This window comes from Pelophylax lessonae, assembly GCF_965119305.1.
Source record: "Pelophylax lessonae genome assembly, chromosome: 12".
Lineage (NCBI taxonomy): Eukaryota > Metazoa > Chordata > Amphibia > Anura > Ranidae > Pelophylax > Pelophylax lessonae.
Window position 1 is genome coordinate 151,201,469 of NC_138779.1, and position 20,915 is coordinate 151,222,383.

At 49.7% G+C, this 20,915-nt stretch overlaps 1 protein-coding gene across 1 annotated transcript in view; it reads left to right on the forward strand.

Annotated features, from left to right (window-relative positions):
* Positions 1-20,915, forward strand: part of SIDT2 (SID1 transmembrane family member 2) — a 178,141-nt gene that overhangs the window by 147,692 nt on the left and 9,534 nt on the right. Inside the window, exon 24 of the mRNA XM_082273437.1 lies at positions 1,332-1,442. Coding sequence (XP_082129563.1) covers positions 1,332-1,442 — 111 coding nt within the window. The remainder of the gene's footprint in view (positions 1-1,331; positions 1,443-20,915) is intronic.

A 20,915-nucleotide genomic window follows, 5' to 3' on the forward strand; every position in this document is an offset into this window, starting at 1 on the left:
GCTTTTTGCGTTTTTTTTTTTTTTTTTTTTTTTTTTTTTTATACCAAACATATGTAGCAGAAAACAATTTGGCCTAAAATGTTAAAAAAAAATTAGATTTTTAAATTATTTTTTTTTTGAGAATTTCATATAGTCAGAGTATACAGCAGCCAGCCAGAGTATACAGCAGCCAGCCAGAGTATACAGCAGCCAGCCAGAGTATACAGCAGCCAGCCAGAGTATACAGCAGCCAGCCAGAGTATACAGCAGCCAGCCAGAGTATACAGCAGCCAGCCAGAGTATACAGCAGCCAGCCAGAGGTTTACAGCAGCCAGCCAGAGGTTTACAGCAGCCAGCCAGAGGTTTACAGCAGCCGGTGGTCTCTATTTATTATTATATCTATGGGAGACCATCTCTTTTCTGGAGTAATCCTTCCTCTCCACTAGTCCAGGGGTCTTCACCCTGACCGACTCCTCACAAAAAAAGGTCCTTCCAAGCAGTTTACATATGTTTCATCAGAGCAGGCTTATCCCCTCCATTCCTCACCAATAAGTAGCCAGATCTCCTCTCTGACCAAATCCACCAGCAGTTGGGGCGAGGGGGGGGGGGGGGGGAGTCCAAAAGCCCCTGAAACGATGTGAGTGGGAAGACCAGCCAGGACACTTCATGCCTAGTTTCGGCAGGGGTGGCCTCGGGCTCAGGATCCATCAGCGTTCCGGGTGCATGAGCCGCGGAGTGTAGTGGTGACGGGCAGCGGCTGGGATTGGGCGAGCGGCTCACTCCACGGCGGGCGTGTGCACGTGATCATGCCAAAGCTCCTTCCCCAAGCGTCCTCAACAGCCCCAGGATGCAAATCTGACGTGTGTTGCCTTTTGCTGGATGGATAACATGCTTGTCTTATTCCTGCATATCAGGATCCATACTGTGTGGTAAGCAGCCATCTTTTTAAAGAAGCACCTTTGAGCACTTCAGTACTTTGAAAGTCTACTGCACATCAAGCAATTTTCCACATACATTCGTCACTGTTGACTTATTGCAAAGTTTGAATTTTATAACGTGTTTGCGCTTTATAATTTGCATAGGTCACATTTTAAGGTCTATATTACTTGCAATTCATTTTGCACAGTTTTATGGGTATAATTTTGATCACAACACAGGATTTAATGGGCCAGCGCACTAGTTTTTGGAAGATTTGCTAAGTTGCCCAGTGTCTGTAGTATATAGTTTGCAGCAGTCCCATCAGGTCTTTTTCAGTTATAGCTTGACTCTGGTTATACCGAGCGCAACAATTTCCCTTGTTTTAGAATTTCTATATATAATCATTTTTTTTTTCCTTTTTTTCTTAACAATAGCTACGCAGTGGAGAGCGTATAGTTCCTGCCCTGCTGATTTGTATCATCTGCACATCTGTGGTTTGGGGATTCGCTCTGTTCTTTTTCTTCCAGGGGCTCAGCACTTGGCAGGTAAGCATAGAATATATTCGGCACTCAAGGTGGTTAAAAAAAAAAAATCAACCCGTAGGGCTGCATTTTTTTTGTAGAAGAAAAACCATAGTTTTCTTTGTGCTTCGTTTGTACTTCCGCACTGCAGGGCAGAGTGTTGCAGAAAAATGCAACATGTCTTTATTTTTCCGCCCTGCTTCACATCAGTTTGTGTGACCTTGGCTTTCTATGAGCTGCCATGTACAGAAATGAATGGAATGTCACTTTGTAAAAATGCCAGGCACCATCCCTTGGCTGCAATCTCTATCCACACTGAAAAACTGAACTTTATTTGCGGGTAGTGTGAATCCGCCCTTGTAATAATGCACCCAAATAATTTTATAGCTTCTAAATTTCTATTAACCTAGAACTGCACTAGAAATACCTTAACTCCGGCGGTTCCTCCTTCTTTCTGATCGCCGCACGGCATGCAGCTAAACGCTCTGCGATGTAACCTGGGTTGGTGTGGTGAGTCCTTGTGGGGGTAAAACGACTCTCCCTCTTCTCTGCTATAGCAGGAACTTTGTGGGCTGGGACCTGTAGTGCCACTTGTGCAGCAGTGGGGATTTTTTTTTAGCAGCATTTTTTTCTATGTGCTAAGGTAGTCCCTGGTTTAACCATGGGGCTGCGGGGCCCTCTGGGGCCCAGTCCACTATGTCTATGACGGCGGTACTGGAGTCACTAGTGTCCAAGGTGGATATGGTCCTGAAAAAACAGGACGGGGAAAAAGCGCCCCCCCCCGCCTTCACCTGCAACCTCTGTCTCCTCAGATTATGAGGTTGATTTGGCTGCCGCAGACAGGAGTCTCCCTACTCTGTCTGCACCCTGAGTTCTCTGATGGTGAGGATGATTCCTCTTCCACTACAGCCGCGCTTGAAAAGATGAACTTTTTGTAGTAGTGCGGGAAACTTTAAAATGGGAAGGTGCTGCTGTGGCGTTGGTGGAGCCGGTACGTTTCAGTGCCCACAAATCCTCCAAGGCGACAAAGGTGTTTCCGTTTCCCACCTATTTTGACAAAATTGACAGGAGTCAGTGGGGTTCTCCTAAATGCAATGTTGGGGTGCCAAAGCGTTTTGCTAGAAGGTACCCTTTGAAAGAGTCCCTGTTACAAAAGCTGACAGTCCCACCTGGGGTGGGGGGGGGCCTCCTTCGCTTTTTTCCAGACCCATGAACCTTCTTGATTCAAGATAGGTGGGTCCACGAGCTGATCCGGTCCGGTTACAAAATCGAGTTTCGGTCGTCCCTGTAATGGTATCCTGCACTGGGACACCATTTTGTCAAGCAACCATTTTGTGTTACTCCAGCTGCCATGACAGTTTGAAAAGACACTCATTCACCCAGCCCCCTCTTTGAGCTAATTAATGTAAGAATGCGAGCTTCAAAAGAGCTGTTACTTCAAAGAACCTTATCTAGGAACCTTATCTCAGCACATCCTGGCAGATGTTCACTAAGACTGACCAGGCTGGGTTGTAAATTCCCCAGCCAAATTGTTATATGGAGATGACCAATACGTCTTACAAATCCATACCCATTTTATAAATGCAGACAGGAACATGACACATTAACAAAAAGTATATATTTGGATGAGAAATAAAATACTGAATGGAACGAGATCATACATGATCACGTTCGCTCCTATGGAAGACCAGCTAGCTGTCAGATGCCTTAAGTCAGAGGTTACTTGGAGATAACCCGTGTCTGGTATCTATGGATGTAAAATTCTATGCGGCACAATAATCTATCAGTTTCAAGAAAGCAGCTGGTAGATATTGGAAGATATGAATTATGTTATAAATCTGTCCAAACAGGAGGTTCCTTGGCATTGTCTGAGCCTTAGGGCGCCGCCCATGGCCACTGTGTTTATTGGTCAAGGACCTCTGGTGACACCCCCTGCGGTCTCAGAGAAAGAGGAGAGAAGCAGATCAGTTCTCATGTAACATCACGAAAGAAACATCTAGCAAGTGGAGAACCGATCACTGGCTCAGCTTTTGAAACTCTGATAATACAAGGACATTGATTGCAAGTATTCTTATTTCTAATTCTTTATCTTAATTTTCTAAATTGCTGAATTGTGTCTCTATTTCTTTGAAACCCAATATTGTAATAAAGGAGATGCCTGCATGGATGTATACAGGAAAATCAGGAGTCCTCCAATCCCAAAGAGATAATGGATAAAAGAAACTAGAGAGCCCCGATCTCGACACCAAGGTGGCAAGATACGGGCTACTTCAAGTAAAAATTGAATGGATATGTTGAGGGGGACTCCTGACAGGTGAGCACACAGTCGTTAATCACATATCAACCAAATATTTGACTACAAAAATAATTTTATTAAATTGTTAAAACAGTTTAAAAAGAGAAAAAATTTGAAAAAATTCATCATCTTGACAGATACAACATTTCCATAGTAGTCTGAACCAACAACAGGACGGGTCTGACGCGTTTCGCCCTTAAGCGGGCTTTCTCAAAGACCACAATGAGCCCCAGGTAGACTATTACAAAGAAAAAACATGTTATTAGTTTACGAATACAAACATTTTCATGTACATTTAATATGTATCACAATTCATCCAAAATCAATAATCACAATTACATTTGATATATTCAAAACATAATGTTTACAAATATCAAATTATGCTCACCAATCTATAAATGATGTTGACCAGAGATGCTGGACGGCCAGAAGATCCGGTGATCAATCATACACATGACTTCATACCCATCCTCATGGGGTAAAGGCAGGAGGGGCAAAGAGCCCACGGATACCGAGAGCTGGGGCCAGCCCGAAGGGCGAGGTGTCGAGTCCGGCACTCCCCCGAGACCACTATTATCCCAAGTACCAGGTGATCAACGAGGGGATCCAAAATGGCCCCAGCATCAACATGCTAGTGTAGATATCAAGCTCTGGAAAACATAAGTAATACAAGGGGGACAAAATGACGATAAGCTTATCCCTATCTAAAAGGGGGGTAAGCCCACCTGCATCCCACTATAATGGCATTCCTAAGATACATTCACATTTAGTCCGGCAAAAAGAAGCCCCATTATACTTGACATGCTGTCCGAGATAAATGTTGCTAACAAGGAGGGAGACTTGACTACACTGCCCAGTAAGACCAGGGGGATCCCAGGTAGCAGAGGGGGCGCCATATCTACTTTAAAAGCGTACCTCACATCATAAAGGGACAAACAAGATCCCTCGTACAAAGGTCTTACCTTAACAGATCGGCCGAGTCAGGACTCCAAAGTGCCTTCCCGCTACACGAGCGGAGACTGCCAGTCCATGACTCGGCCAGACACCTCTCCCCCCCAATAAATGCGCTGGACTCCACCGGAAGCGGTTGCTACCACTTCCGGCGCGGGCACTAACTGATGGCGGAAGCGCGCCGAGCGTGACGTAGTCACACACAGCGTGCCGCCATCTTACACCGGCCGAAGGCCAGCCCGGAAGTGTACAGGGCCGTGAGTCCCCTCCCACTTACCGGGCTTTGCGCCCGAACATCCCACCCAATACCAGGATGGCCATCACCTCCCAGCAATCCATCCAAGGTATGTAGGACCCCACCAAGGTCCCAACCGGAGACATCATGGTCCTCCACATCAATGTCAAACTGCAAAAGGGAAAAAAAACAGTCAATTAATAAAAACATACATACACCAAGTAATGTGTTACAATCACCACTTAACATATACAAATTAATCACAACCCATTATTTTAGAAATCTAATTCTAATAAAAACTCTGAATACATAGTATGGAACACACTTCCTTACCGCTGATCCGGGGGATGAACCTCCTCATATAATGAGGTTCATGCCTGATCATACCTCAACACAGAGACCCCCTGATTGATAACCAGGTATTCATTTGGCTAAACAGTGCGCTTGGGTGTACTCTAAAATGAAGGAGGAGAAGGATATAGAGGAACAACCAAAGGAGAGAAGGAGACAAACAGAAAAGCAAGGGCACCCATCCAAGGATAAACCCAAGTATAGTTGGACAACTCCCATTCCTGGATTGACAGCCTTTTTTCTGTAAATATTTTTATTTTGCACCACCTTTTTATTAAACCTTATTTTGAAAAGTGTTAACCACTTAAGCCCCGGAAGATTTTACCCCCATTCCGACCAGGGGGTATTTTGCGATTCGGCACTGCGTGACTTTAACGGACAATTGCGCGGTCGTGCGACGCTGTACCTAAACGAATTTGGCGTCCTTTTTTTCCCACAAACAGAGCTTTCTTTTGGTGGTATTTGATCACCTGTGCGATTTTTTGATCACGCGCTATAAACAAAAAAAGAGCGTCAATTTTGCAAAAATAGCAATATTTTTCACATTTTTTTATATGAAATTCCCCCAAAAAAAAATTTAAAAATCAAAATTTTTTTACTTTTTCGGCCAATTTGTTTTATGCTACCTATGTTTGGTAAAAAAAATCGCAAAAAGCGTATTTTGATTGGTTTGCGCAAAAGTTATCGCGTTTACTAACAAAGGGAAAGATTTCTGTCATTTTTGTTGGTTTTTTTTTTAACGTGTAATGGCGGCGATCTGCGATTTTTTTTTTGCGGTACTGCGACATTGGGGCGGACAGATCGGACCCTTGACTAACATTTGTGACACTTTTGGGGTTACCAGTGACATTTCTACAGTAATCAGTGCTATATATATGCACTGTTACTGTAAAAATACACTGGTAGTGAAGGGGTTAACTTTATTTGGGAGGGAGGGGCTGTGTGTATCCCTAGGGGCGTGCTTTCTACTGTGATTGGCTGGGGCTTGAGCTGTATGGACACTGATCAACGGATCTACATACTAGATCCGAGTGATCAGTATCCTAACAGCAAGGAGAATGACAGGTGGCTTGTTTACACAAGCTGCCTGACATTCTCCCTCTCCCCCGCCGATCGCCGAGTGACCGGCGGACATCGGGTCCGCCGGTCACACGCGCGGGGGGGTCCGTGACCACGCGGGAGCAGGAGCGCGCCTCCGGGGGCGCGCGCTCGCTCCCTAGACCCTCACAAGCTAGTGACGTAGCCCTACGTCACTTTGCCTGTGAGGGGCTGACTGCCGACGTAGATCGGCGTTAGGCAGTCGGCAAGTGGTTAATCTTGTCACTAAGCTCTTAATGCAAAACTAACCAAAGAACCTGTCTCTTGGAGTGTGCTACTGTCTAGAACAGTGGTTCTTAACCTGGGTTCGATCGAACCCCAGGGGTTCGGTGAGTCAGTCTCCGGGGTTCGGCGGGGGGGGGACAAAGGAGCAATTGCTCCCCCCGAGAAAATATTACTGATTGTGAGGCCGAGTGCACCCCGGGAAATCAGAGCTGCGGTCAGGACAACTCACAGCCATTACACATAGACACTTGACACTCCGCCCCCTGTACCTCCCCCAGCAGGTTTCCAGCCTATCTCCTGCAGGCTGCTTGCTGCGTGAGTGGGCGGGATGGGGATGTACCTGACCACGGAGATCGCGCCCGCCTGGAAGAGGGAAGTGTGAGCAGCTGAGCAGAGGGAGCCGAGTGAATGTTCCTGGAGGTAGGCTCAGCTAGCTGTACATGGTGGACAAGGACCTCTATGCTACGTCTGCTGAGTTACTGCAGCTTAGCATAGAGGTGCTGTTAGCTGACAGATGGAAATGCATGTCCTTTTCATTTAGCTCAATAAAGCATTGTGAATACCCCCTGGTGTGTGCCCTCCTGATACCCCATGGAATGCTCTCTCAACATCTCCCCCCAATGTGTGCCCTCCTAACACCCCATGGTATGCCCTCCAAACACCTCCCCAAAGTGTGTTCCCTCTTGACACCCCATGCTATGTCCTCCCAACCCCCCCAGTGTGTGCCCTCCTGATACCCCATGGTATGCCTTTCCAAACCCCCCCCCCCCAGTGTATGTCCTGATACCCCATGCAATGCCCTCCCAACACCTCCCACCAGTGTGTTCCCTCCTGACACCCCATGGTATGTCCTCCCAGCCCCCCCAGTGTGTGCCCTCCTGATACCCCATAGTATGCCCTCCCAACACCTCCCCCCTCAGTGTGTTCTCTCCTGACACCCCATGGTATGCCCTCCCAACCCCCCCCACCCCAGTGTGTGCCCTCCTGACACCCCATGTTTTAATGGTTTTGTTCTTAATGGTTTTGTTTTTTGAGATACAGTCGCCAACACTTGCAGGGAGGCCCCAGCGAGATTTGAACTCGCGACCCCTGGTTTACAAGACCAGTGCTCTAACCCCTGAGCTATGGAGCCTTTTTTTTTTTTTTTTTTTTTTTTTTTTTTTTTTTTTTTTATGGTTTTGTTCATTTTGTGCACCTATGTATAAATATATACCTAAATATATACCTATGTTTTGAATTTGAAAAAATCATATTTTATTTTTTCAATTAAGAAGGGTTCGGTGAATGCGCATATGAAACTGGTGGGGTTCAGTACCTCCAACAAGGTTAAGAACCACTGGTCTAGAATAAATCCTCTGGACATCCCTGTCTGCGGTGACAGTGCATGTTAAGCCCCGTACACACGTACCGATCGTCGTCATACAAACGTTCGTCTTTTCTCCCCGGGATGTCGATGTCTGTTGAAAAGTGCAAAGACAGCACAAGAATTTTGTCCGCCGACTTCAGCTGACTGCAGAAGTGATGTCATGTAATGGTTAACTTTCCCTGTGTTTTTTCTTTTCTGAGCATGCCCAGTCTTGCAAATCTGCGGTCTGTCGGCTGATTTCTGTACTGACTGGCGAACAATCGTCCGTTCTGGTGTCGGCATACAAAAATTTTTATGTTTGCAAGAAAGACTCTTGTCCGCAGAATGTGCACAGACAGCTGTCAGAGGCACCATACTAACAAGCGTACAATCGGCAGATCTTTCGTCCGCCGACGTTTGTATGACGACGATCGGTACGTGTGTACGGGCCTTTACAGATGATTATTCTAAAGTCATAATTGATATTTCTAAAATTACGAGCGTCCTCTGGGCTCATAACGTAGCGGTGGTGGCAGAGAAAGGGTTAATTGCTTAATTAGCCCAGTGACAATCGCTCTCAGCCTACTGGCATCTAGATTGTGGTCCCGCAAGCTGGAAAATCTATGTGCCGGGTGCAGCTGAGAGTGGCATTGTTGCGCAAGTGACGGCAGGGTGTGAGATTGCTTGGTCCTTGGTCACGAGTTAGTGAGAAGAGCAGGGATCTGATACCCGCCACCGTCGCATATTGGTGGCAGTGTATGATCTTGTTCCGTTCAGTATTTTATTTCTCATCTAAATATATACTTTTAGTTAATGTGTCATGTTCCTGTCTGCATTTATGAATTGGGTATGGATTTGTTAGACGTATTGGTCATCTCCAATTAACAATTTGTCTGGGGAATTTACAACCCAGCCTGGTCAGTCTTAGTGGACATCTGCCAGGATGTGCTGAGATAAGGTTCCTAGATAAGGTTCTTTAAAGTAACAGCTCTTTTGAAGCTCGCATTCTTACATTAATTGGCTCAAAGAGGGGGCTGGGTGAATGAGTGTCTTTTCAAACTGTCATGGCAGCTGGAGTAACACAAAATGGTTGCTTGACAAAATGGTGTCCCAGTGCAGGATACCATTACAGTCCCCTCTGGCAAGGTTCTTCCTTTCCAACCTGCATTTGTCCCCAGATTGCCTGCGTGGTCTCCTTGGGGCGGTGCAAGATTTACTTCTACAAGGGGTCATTGTACCGGTTCCTGGTTCAGAACGTTTTCAGGGGTTTTACTCAAACCTTTTCACTGTTCCCAGGAAGGAGGGAAAGGTTCGACCGTTCTTGGACCTCAAGGCCTTGAACTGCTTTGTGCGGATAAGGGTACAAAAATTCTGGATGTAGTCCAGTCACATGGTAGTGGCATCCCTTCATCGGGAGGTTCTTACGGCTTCCATTGATATCAAGGACGCTTACCTCCATATCCCAATATATGTCGGGCATCAGCGTTTTCTTTGCTTTGCCATGGGCGAGGAGCATTATCAATTCGTTGCATTACCCTTTGGTCTAGCCTCAGCTCCTCAGGTGTTCACAATAGTGTTGGCCTAGTGTTAGCATTGTTGCGGCGATCTCCTTCTGCGAGCAGAGTTTCCTACTGCCTTGAAGGACAACCTGGATGTTACTGTGTGAACCTTGCAAGAGTTCAGATGGAAACTGAATTTCCAAAAATCTGCTCTGGTTCCGTCCACCAAGCTGGGCTACCTGGGCCTGACCGTGGACTCGGCCTCAGCCCGGGTGTTTCTTCCGGGGGGAAAAACTCCAGAAGTGCGAGTGCTGGGCCTTATGGTTTCCACCTTTTTGAGGCGGTTCCGTTTGCACAGTTCCATATGAGACCTCTGCAAAGGAAGATTCTTGCCAAGTGGGACAATAATCCACAGTCTCTAGACAATGTGATCCTTTTGAGTCGAGGTACGAGTGGGTCCCTAGTTTCGCTGCTTTTCTCTCCGGCTCTTTGACAGGAAAAATCCTTTCTTCCCCTGTACTGGACGGTGGTCACCACGAATGCCAGCCTATCTGGGTGGGGAGGCTTCTTGGGCACAGATTGTGCTCAGGGAGCTTGGTCTCTGGAGGAGTCCAGACTGCCAATAAATGTCCTGGAACGATCAGGCTTTGCCTGACCCATTGGACGGATTGCCTGAAGAGCCTGGCTGTGGCATATGTCAATCACCAAGGGGGCACAAAAAGTGTCCTAGCGGCAGGGGAGGACTTGGCAATTGCCCCCTGGGCTGCTCTGATGCCCTGTAAAAAGGCTGCACCGCTTCTGCTACAGACATGCCTAAAGGATACCTGGTGAAGAGAAGTAAAAAGTCCTTGCTGCTGATCTGAGTGCAGGATGAAGACAAGGACAGAGTGCAGACCCCCCCCCCCCCTTATCCCAGCATGGATGGTGTAAACTGTGTCTGAGCAGAGGCCGGTTACATGCCCCACTGGAGACTCTTCTGCCCTGGCGAGCTTCAACCAAGCTGTCCCAGCTCCCCCCTCAGCCGGTAAGTAGAGGGGATCTGGAGCAGGGCTTCAGCTTGGAATGGGGTTCCAGGAGGAGGATTGGGTGAGTGGGAGGGCTTGGCCCAGTCGCTGCACCATGGGCCTTACCCATGTGCTTGCCCTCTGGGCCAAAAGTGGTCAGTCTGCCCCTGCCTAGCTTCCTGGGAAGTTGCCGCCATTCTACAGTGGGCAGAACGCTTTGTGCCAGCCCTCTCTGCTGTGCATATTCCAGGGGTGGAGAATTGGCAGGCAGACTACCTCAGTTGCAGGCGTTGGACCAGGGAGAATGATCTCTTAATCCGGAGGTGTTTCATCAACAGTGTCTCCGGTGGGGAACTCCCGAAGTGGACCTATTGGCCTCTTGTCTCAACAGGAAGGTGCAGAGGTTTGTAGCTACGCTGGGACCTGGAGGGGGAACCGCTCCCCCCTGCCTTTTGTGGAGCTGGCGGATCAGTTGGTCCAAGGGCTAACGTTTGTCTGTGACACCTCTTTGAATGTGGCTCCCTTGATTTCTAGACTGTCTGTCTCAGTGTTGGTCCTGCGGTGCATTATCTTGCTGAAATGCTGGTCTGTGGACCAGGTTTCTAAGAAGGCCTTATCCGATCTTCATTTATATGGGGGAACGCCTGTTTGGAGCTTCCTTGGATGACCTCATCAAAGGCCTCACAGAGGGAAAAGGCCTTCCTCAGGCTTCCAAGTGTAAGGAGTCGGGGTTCTTTTTTTTAGGCTCACAAGGTCTTTTCGATCTTCAGGGTCTCAAGACAAGGGATCTAAGCCCTTCAGAGCCTCCGCCCGGGCTTCTAAGAGGACCTGGTACGGCAAGCCAGGAGCAGATTCTGCCAGACCTGCGGACAAGGCTTCCTCCGCATTAAGTGGCGCCCTCAGCCGTATCTGAGGTGGGGGGACATCTTCGCAGGTTTCCGGATCCGTTGACCTCCCTGATAAAGGACAAGTGGGTCCACTAAGTCATTCTCTCAAGCTACAAGATCGAGTTTCGATCATATCCTCTGGAAAGGTTCTTCCCTTCCAACCTGCACTTGTCCCCAAATCGCTTAGGAGATCTCTTTGGGGCAGTGCAAGACTTGTTACTTCAAAGGGTGATTGTACCAATTCCGACATTGGAACGTTTTCAAGGTTTTTACTCAAACCTTTTTACAGTTCCCAGGAAGGAAAGCAAGGTGCGTCCAATTCTGGACCTCAAGGCGCTAAACTGCTTTCTACGGCTACAGAAGTTCCAAATGGAATCCATTCGCACGGTTGAGGCGTCCCTACATCAGGGGAATTTTCTCGCCTCCATCAACATCAAAGACGCCTACCTACACGTCCCAATATGTGTCGGCCACCAGCGCTTCTTCTGCCTTGTCGTGGGCGAGGAGCATTATCAGTTTGTGGCGTTACCCTTTGGTCTTGCCTCTGCTCCTCCACAAAAGTATTGGCCCCGGTGCTACCATTGCTGCGTCAGCGGGTTATAGTTGTACTGGGGTATCTGGACAATCTTCTTTTGCAAACAGTCTTCGACTACTCTGTTGGACAACTTGGAGATTACTCCGCGAACTCTGAGGGAATTCAGTTGGGTTCTGAATCTTCGGAAGTCTGTTCTGGTTCCTTTCACAAGCCTGGACTATCTGGGTCTGACTCTGGATTGGGCCTCCGCCAGAGTGTTTCTTTCTCTGGAAAAACTTCAGAAATTGCAGGAGGCAGTTCAGCTTCTGCTGTCCAGCAGATGGTCATCTCTTCATCCTTGCATGTGGGTACTGGGCCTGATGATGTCTATCTTCGAGGCGGTTCCATTTGCACAGTTCCATACGAGAGCTCTGCAAAAAGAGATTCTGGGGAAATGGAACAAGAATCCTTCTTGTCTCTAGACAATCTGATTCTGTTGACCTGGAGTACGAGGGGGTCTCTGGTTGGTGGCTTCGTTCTCCTACATTTCTTCAGAGCAAATTTTCTTCCCCTGTAATGGACGGTCGTCACCACGGATGCCAGCCTGTCAGAGTGGGGAGGCGTCCTCAGCACAGAGTGTGCTCAGGGGGTCTGGACTCTGGAAAAGTCCAGGCTACCGATCAATGAACTGGAACTCCGAGCGATCAGACTCTGTCTGGATCATTGGACATGTTGTCTTCAGGGGTGTCCGGTACGGATTCAATCAGACAATGCCGCGGCTGTGACTTATGTCAATCACTAAGGGGGCACGAGAAGTGCCCTGGTGGCTCGGGAAGTAGCCAGCATTCGAAGGTAGGCAGAACGATTTGTTCCAGCCCCCTCTGCTGTGCTAATTCCAGGGGTGGAAAATTAGCAGGCGGATTACCTCAGTCGACAGGTTGGCCATGGGTGAATGGTCACTTCATCCGGAGGTAGTTTATCAGTTGTGTCTCCGGTGGGGTACTCCCGAAGTGGATCTGTTGGCCTTTCGCCTCAACAGGAAAATGCAGAGGTTTGTGGCACTGTCCCAGGATACTCTAAGCGACGCCACAGAGGCATTAGTGGCTCCTTGGAGTTGGTATCGCCTGATTTACACTTTTCCTCCTCTCAAGCTTCTGCTGGGACTTCTGCGCTGGATCGAGGCAGAAGGGATTCCGGTCATCCTAGTGGCTCCAGACTGGCCTTGCCGGTCTTGGTACACTGATCTGGTACGGCTGGTCGCCGTTGCTCCATGGAAACTTTCTCACAGGGAAGATCTGTTGTCGCAAGGGCCAATCATCCATCCTACTTTACAGTCGCTGGCTTTGACAGCTTGGCTGTTAAAAGCCAGGTGCTGAAGGGTAAAGGGTTGTCTGACTCAACGATTCCTATGCTGTTAAAAGCTGGAAAATCTACTTCTAGGAAGATTTACCATCGTACTTGGAAGACTTGCATTGTGTGGTGTGAATCCCTCAGGGTTCACCCTCGCTCCTTTTCGGTGACTCGGATCTTGGCCTTCTTCCAATGAGGGGTTTAGCAGCACCTGGCCTTGAGTACCATCAAGGGCCATGTTTGGGCTTTGGTTTTCTTTCAACGTCCTAAGCCACAAACTCCTTGGTGCGTACCTTTCTCCAGGGAGTGAGACACTTTGTTCCCCCAGTGCGGTCCCCCATTACTGCCGTGGGACCTCAATTTGGTCTTGTCAGTTCTCCAGAAGCCTCCCTATGAAAACATTCAGGAGGTTGACCTGCTTACATTGTCCCAGAAGGTGGCCTTTTTGGTGGCTATTACTTCTGCGCGCAGGGTGTCAGAGCTGGTGGCACTGTCTTTTTGTTCGCTTTACCTGGTGGTTCACAGGGATAAGATGGTTCTTCGTCCATGTCCATCGTTCCTTCCAAAGGTCATCTGATTTTCATTTGAATGAAGACATTGTGTTGTCCTCCCTGTGTCCCAGGCCTAAGCATCCTAAGGAAATTGCCTTGCATTCCCTCAATGTGGTTCGGGCAATAAGGGTGTACCTGACAGCTGCTGAGTCTTTTAGAAAGTCACTCACTATATGCCCTCACGGATGGACCTCACAAAGGGTTGGCTGCTTCTGCTGCGATCATTTCCAGATGGATCAGACAGACTGTGGTTCAGGCTTATTCCATTAAGGGTCAGGTTCCTCCTTTCCCTGTTAAGGCACACTCTACTCAGGCGCTTAGTGCTTTCCGTCATCAGGCATCAGTGATGCAGATTTGCAAGGCGGCTACCTGGTCGTCTGTGCACACTTTCACAAAGTTTTATAAAGGTGATGTGTTGGCATCTGCGGATGCTTCCTTCGGCAGCAAGGTTTTGCAGGCTGCTGTTTAGAGGACTTGGTCCTCTTTAAGGGTGTTTTAATTTTTTTCAGGTGAGCTCCAGTTGTTTTATGGTTGAGCTCCATGTTACCTGGTTGGCTATGTTTAGCCTTGGGAAGTATTTTTGTTTTCTTGCTGTTCCCACCCCTCATGTTTGACACTGCTTTGGGATGTCCCACATAGTCAAGATGATGAGGAGCTGTGTCTCTCAATGAACGAAAAAGAAAATGGGATTTCTCTTACGTCCTCCGACAGTCGCCGCCTCTTCATATTCGTCACATATGGGGTATTAGACTTTGCTCCGAAGGAGTAGCTAGGCAACAGAATATGTTAACATTAAAGCTTTTAACATATCCCACCCTCAAGGGGTGGTCCCCTCAGTCAATACCCTCCTACTTCCTGCAACCATATCTCAGTTTCAATGTCTAGCTTGTCAGGAGTGGCTGGCTCTCTCTGTGCTGGGGCTTTGTGCCCCAGACTTTCTTCTTTTTTGATTTTTTGTTTGAGTTTTCTCTCTACCTTTACTTAGCTGTTCTTTTTGTCAGCATTAGTTAGTTCTTCGGATGAAGAGGATCATGCGGGCTGGGTCTCGGGCTGATCCCCCTGGTCGTGGGTCAGTGGCTTCCCAGCCTGCCATCGAGCGTTCAGCCAGGTAACGCTCCTGGCACAGTGAACGACCCATCCCTGTTCGGTGCAGGGATGATTGGTGAGGTGGCTACCTCACTACCTCACTGGACGCTGTGCGGTTTCTTAACCCCCATTCTGTGCGACTCTCCCTGCCTCATGTGCAGCGGCTTGTTCGCCTGTGCGGGTCCCCCGCGCCATTGTGAGGTAAGTGTATCTATGTGGGGACCTGTCTGTCTGGGGGGGTGTCAGTCTGGGACTGTGTAACCTGCCTCTGTTCACACTGTTTGTCTCCCTATCACTCGGCTGCATGCTGTGGGCTGCAGGGGGGGGGGGGGAGCTGTGTGACACTGTGTGTGTCAGCCTTGTCAGTGTGAGAAGCTGTGTGCTGTGGGGCATGTTTTGTGGCATGTTTGGGCACTATACAGCGATCGCTACGGCCATCTGACATGTTTTTTTATACATGGATGACGTGTGCATTACTGTACTGTGGAGCGGCGGTTTCGGCGCCAAACTGCGCCATTTTGCCTACTCTCGCTCCGGCCGCATGTTCTACATGCATGGCGGCCATTTTCTTGTAGCCTCCCATAGGCTTTCTTAGAGCGCCCTGGCAGCATCACTTCCTCTTCTCCAGGAACACCGATCGAGGCAGCAGCAGCGGCGAGGGTCTCCTCAGGTTATATCCTTCTTATCCATTGCCTGTGTCAGTTTTATTGTCCCTGTGGGGGTCTCATTGTGCTTGTGTGTGGTGCGGTGGGCTGCGCTCGCCGCGCTTGTTAAAGGGGCAGTTAACCCTTTATTATCCGGCATTTGTGATAGGGGCAATGGATTCTCAGGAGGGCAAATTTCCTACCGCCTTGGTGGAAAGCCAGGGGACCGCTGTTTCCCCCCCCAGGGGGGGATTTAGCCACTATTGTGGCTGGCCTTGCTGCTCAGGTGCAGATGCTGGTGGCTGCTCAATCTACTAAAAGACCCAGAGTTTCTCTTTCCTCTGATTCTGAGGGTGAGGGTGAAGGTGATGGGGCTGTTATGGCGGGGGCCTCCTTATCGGGGTCCCGCTCCTCCCTGGATCTAGTGGGGACCGAGGTGGAGGCTGAAGTTGAAGGGGTTGATAATTCTCCCCCTGGCTCGCCTGAAGAGCTTGCAATCATGGATGAATTGATTGCTTCCATAAAAAAAACGCTGCGTTTGCAGGATGAAGTGTGTCCCCCCGCTGCCTTGGCGGCTTATGGGACGCAGAGAAAACGCAGGACGCCGCAGGTTTTTCCCTGCAATGATGATTTTCAGCGCGCTGTTAAGGAACAATGGCGCAATCTGCGCAAACCTTTTGCTGTACCAAGTAGGTTCAAGCTGCGTTATCCTTTCTCGCCTTCCACTGATGAAAGGTGGTGTGTGCCACCCCCAGTGGATCACGCAATTGCGGTTTTAAACAAATCCACTGCGATTCCTGCAGAGGATTCCCCTGTGTTCCGTGATGCCACTGATAGGAGATTGGAGTCTCTTGCCCGTCATACTTATTCTGTTACGGGTTCTATGCTTAAGGCTCTGTTTGCCTCTCTCATGGCGGCCCAGGCGGTCGCAAGTTGGACGCAGATGCTTAGGCGCGTCCTAGTGGCCAATTCGGCCTCGCCGGCGACCCTGGATATGGTGGATCAAATCCACCAGGGTGTCATGTATCTGTGTGATGCGGACTTGGACCTAGTCCCGTTGGCTGCACGTGTGCACAGCGTGGCGGTGTTGTCTCGCCGCCTGGTTTGGTTGAAATGTTGGTCGGTGGACCAGTCTTCACGTAAGACCTTAGCCAATCTGCCTTATGATGGGTCTCGCCTTTTTGGGGAGTCCTTGGATGTGTTGATTAAGGGGATCACCGGAGGTAAGAGCACTCTCTTGCCCCATTTCCCCAAGGCTAAGGGGGCTTCTGGGAAGAAGCATGCTAATTTTCGGCCCCCTCAGGGGTCCTTTCGTGCCTTTCGGTCGCACTACAAGGGCAAACCGTTCAAAGGTCAAGGCTCTCAGAAGAAGCCCTGGTCTGGAAAACAGAAGTCCGGTCAATCCGGATCCGCAGCCCATAACAGTGCGGCCTGAAGGGGCGCCCTCACCCAGTTTTAGGGTGGGGGAACGCTTGCTCGGTTTTCTTCAGCCCTGGTTGGCCCGCGTGCGGGACAGATGGGTTCAGGAGATCGTTCGATCTGGTTACAAGATCGAGTTTCTCTCTCGGCCGGAGAGCAGATTTTTTCCCTCAAATCTTCAACTGTCTCCAGAGCGTTTACGGGAACTGCACCTGGCGGTGCGGGACCTGAGGGCTCAGGGAGTGGTAGTTCCGGTGCCTCATCGGGACAGATTTCGGGGGTTTTATTCCAATCTGTTCACCGTGCCCAGAAAGGAGGGCAAGGTTCGTCCAATTCTGGACTTGAAGGCTCTGAACCGCTCTGTGCGGGTTCGCAAGTTCCGCATGGAATCCCTGCGGTCGGTGGTGGCTGCCCTGGTTCCGGGGGAATTCATGGCCTCCATCGATTTGAAGGATGCGTATCTTCACATCCCCATTTTCGAGGGTCACCAGAGGTACCTTCGATTTGCCATTGCGGAGGATCACTACCAGTTCGTGGCGTTGCCTTTTGGTCTCGCCTCGGCTCCGCGGGTCTTCACCAAGGTGCTTGCACCGGTTCTGGCATTATTGAGGGCCCAGGGCATTTCTGTCCTGGGGTATCTGGACGACATTCTGGTTCAGTCTGCGACCAGCCAGGGTCTGGAGAAGGACCTGTCTGTCACGATGCAAACTCTGCAGGAGTTTGGTTGGACGATAAATTTTCCAAAGTCGACACTGAGTCCGTCGGTTCGTCTTCCCTACCTGGGAATGTTTCTGGACTCGGTGCAGGCGAAGGTCTTCCTGCCGGAAGATAAACTCAGAACTCTTCAGGAGGAAGTCAGGTCCCTCAGGGACGTTCCGCATTCGTCTCTGCGGAAGTGCATGAGATGTCTGGGATTGATGGTCTCGGCCTTCGAGGCGATTCCCTTCGCCCAGTTTCACACGCAGGGTCTCCGAGCGGAGATCCTGTCCATGTGGGACGGGCGACCTCAATCTCTGGATCTTCAAATCTCGTTGAGTCATCGCACCAGAAGAGACTTTCTGTGGTGGCTCCAGTCCCCGATGGTGTCCGGGGGCAAGTCGTTTCGTCCTATCTCGTGGACGGTAATCACCACGGATGCCAGCCTGTCGGGCTGGGGTGGTGTTCTGGGCGTTCTGCCCGCCCAGGGGACTTGGTCGGAGGGGGAGTCCTCCCTTCCGATCAACATTCTGGAATTGCGTGCTATAAATCTCTGTCTTCATCGCTGGACGGACCGGCTGCAGGGCTGCCCGGTTCGGGTGCAGACGGACAATGCCACGGCGGTGGCCTACATCAACCACCAAGGGGGCACCAGGAGTGCCCGAGCGGCTCGAGAAGTGGCCGACATTCTGTCTTGGGCCGAGACTCATGTCCCGGCGATAACGGCGGTTCACATTCCGGGGGTGGAGAACTGGCAGGTGGACTATCTGAGTCGCCAGACCCTGGATCAGGGGGGATGGTCCCTCCACCCGGCTGTCTTCCAGATGTTGTGCGCGAAGTGGGGTCTTCCAGATGTGGACCTGTTCGCGTCTCGTCTCAACAACAAGGTGAGAAGGTTCGTGGCAAGGACGCGCGACCCTCGGGCAGACGCGTCGGACGCGTTAGTGGCCCCGTGGCATCAGTACAGGCTGATGTACGCGTTTCCACCGATTCAGTTGCTGTCCAGGTTCCTTCGCAGGTTACACTCGGAACGCAGCACGGTGATTCTTGTGGCACCGGACTGGCCTCGCCGGTCCTGGTACGCAGACCTCGTGAATCTGGCGGTCGACGCCCCGTGGCGTCTGCCTCTTCGAGACGATCTCCTGTCTCAAGGACCGATATACCATCCTGCTTTACAGTCGCTGGCTTTGACGGCCTGGCTGTTGAGACCGAGGTCCTGAAGGAGAAGGGTCTCTCCCCAGAGGTCGTTCATACCTTGATCAACGCGAGGAAGTCTTCCTCGGGGAAGGTTTATTACCGTACTTAGAAGGCCTATTTTGCCTGGTGTGAGTCCAGGGGGTTTTCACCCTGCACGTACTCGGTTTCCCGAGTGCTGTCCTTCCTTCAAACGGGTGTCGATCAGCGTTTGGCGCTGGCTACGATAAAGGGTCAGGTGTCTGCGCTGGCCGTTCTGTTTCAATGTCCCGTGGCTTCCAACTCCTTGGTTGGCACTTTTGTTCAGGGAGTGCGGCATCTGGTTCCTCCTAGGAGGGATCCTCGGCCCCCTTGGGACTTGAATCTCATTCTATCTGTGTTACAACGTGCTCCTTTTGAACAGATCAGGGAGATCTCGTTGTCTGTGTTGTCCAAAAAGGTCGCCTTTTTGGTTGCGATCACTTCGGCTCGCAGAGTGTCGGAGCTGGCGGCTTTGTCCTGCAAGTCTCCGTATCTGGTTGTTCATTTGGATAAGGTGGTCTTGCGACCTAATCCTTCTTTTCTTCCGAAGCGAGTTTCGGAATTCCATCTTAATGAGGATATTGTCTTGCCTTCGCTGTGCGCGAAGCCTAAACATCCAAAGGAGGTGAGATTACATTCTTTGGATGTTGTTCGGGCGATAAGGGTTTACCTTAAATCGACTGAGTCTTTTCGAAAGACGGATTCCTTGTTTGTTCTTCCAGAGGGTCCTCGGAAGGGCATGGCGGCGTCGGCCTCTACCATCGCCAAATGGATCAGGCAGACCATTGAACAGGCCTATGCTTTGCAGGGGAAGGTTCCCCCTGTGCCTGTGAAGGCGCACTCTACTAGATCTCTGAGTACGTCTTGGGCCTGTCGTCGTGGGGCTTCTGTAGCCCAGGTGTGTAAGGCGGCGACCTGGTCGACCGTGCATACTTTCACAAAATTCTACAAAGTAGATGTTCAGGCATCGGCGGATGCTTCCTTTGGCCGCAAGGTTCTTAGTGCGGCAATTCCCTAGGGTCCCTTGTTGGGGACCTCTGGCTGTTGGGATAAGTTTTTTATCCCCTGGTTATTTGTCTTTTCCTGGGTTGTTGCTCCTGTTGAGCACTTGTTTTTCCTGTAGCCCAGCTGGTTTCCTTCCTTTGGTAAGGTTCCTTTCTTTGATGCGGAGACTGCGTTGCCTTTCGGCGCGGATGCGATTCCCACCCCTCATGTTTGCACTGCTTTGGGACGTCCCCATATGTGACGAATATGAAGAGGCGGCGACTGTCGGAGGACGTAAGAGAAAACGGAATTTTTGTAAAATCTTACCTGTAAAATTCCTTTCTCTGAGTCCTCCGACAGTCGCCGCCCCCGCCCCTCTTTTGGGGTTTGGTTGTATACTCTACTGCTATTCCACTGAAACTGAGATATGGTTGCAGGAAGTAGGAGGGTATTGACTGAGGGGACCACCCCTTGAGGGTGGGATATGTTAAAAGCTTTAATGTTAACATATTCTGTTGCCTAGCTACTCCTTCGGAGCAAAGTCTAATACCCCATATGTGACGAATATGAAGAGGCGGCGACTGTCGGAGGACTCAGAGAAAGGAATTTTACAGGTAAGATTTTACAAAAATTCCGTTTTTAGACTTACCATAAAATCCATTTCTTTATCGTACATCACAGGACACAGAGCCTGTAATAATGACTATATGGGTTATATGCTATCTTTAGGTGATTGGACACTGGCAACCCATAGACAGAAAGTTCCTCCAATATAACCCGTCCATACAGGAAGAACCTCAGTTTTTTCGCCGGTATCTTGAAGGTGGTGGTCATGGCTGTTAAAAAGCTCTTCAATCTTAAATGATGTCCCAGTAAGAGGGCGTATTGATTGGATCCATTCGGATGGCTAAGTGCTAAGTGAATGGTACCAGAGCCTCGGCTAAGAAGACCTGAGGTTTTGCCTGTAATGTGACCCATCTGGGAGCTGGACTCTGATAAATGGAACCCTGGTTATTTTTTTATCCCAAGGAGTTTGCCAGCAGGGTGCTCTACAGGTCCAAGGGTGTGGACCCCATGAAAAACAGGAAACGGTCCTTTTAAAGGTCTGATTGACAAAGCCCGCTGTGATGGGTGAAGTTTGGGTTCT